Source organism: Penaeus monodon, chromosome 27 (genome assembly GCF_015228065.2).
Source record: "Penaeus monodon isolate SGIC_2016 chromosome 27, NSTDA_Pmon_1, whole genome shotgun sequence".
Taxonomy (NCBI): Eukaryota; Metazoa; Arthropoda; class Malacostraca; order Decapoda; family Penaeidae; genus Penaeus; species Penaeus monodon.
The window spans coordinates 14,793,476-14,793,679 of NC_051412.1; the positions used below are offsets into that span (position 1 = coordinate 14,793,476).

General features: G+C 33.3%; 1 protein-coding gene across 3 annotated transcripts in view; it reads left to right on the plus strand.

The window, feature by feature from the left end:
* Positions 1–204, plus strand: part of LOC119590606 (glucose-6-phosphate exchanger SLC37A2-like) — a 41,084-nt gene that overhangs the window by 31,788 nt on the left and 9,092 nt on the right. For all 3 annotated transcript variants that reach the window (XM_037939286.1, XM_037939284.1, XM_037939283.1), the window contains exon 3: positions 104–182. In XM_037939286.1, coding sequence (XP_037795214.1) covers positions 104–182 — 79 coding nt within the window. The remainder of the gene's footprint in view (positions 1–103; positions 183–204) is intronic.

Below are 204 nucleotides of genomic sequence, written 5' to 3' on the forward strand. Positions count from 1 at the left end.
TTCAGATGTGTTAATAGGGATCTTTTTTCATATGAAAGGACAACTGAAATTTTAAACCATGAATTTGAGGATGGTGTTTTTAAAGTACATGGTTCTTTGACAGATAAGGACAACTCTGCAACACTCCTAGGAATGGTTGACTCATCATTCTTATTTGCATATGCAATAGGAATGTTTATCAGGTAAGTTTGGAGGAAATCTTTA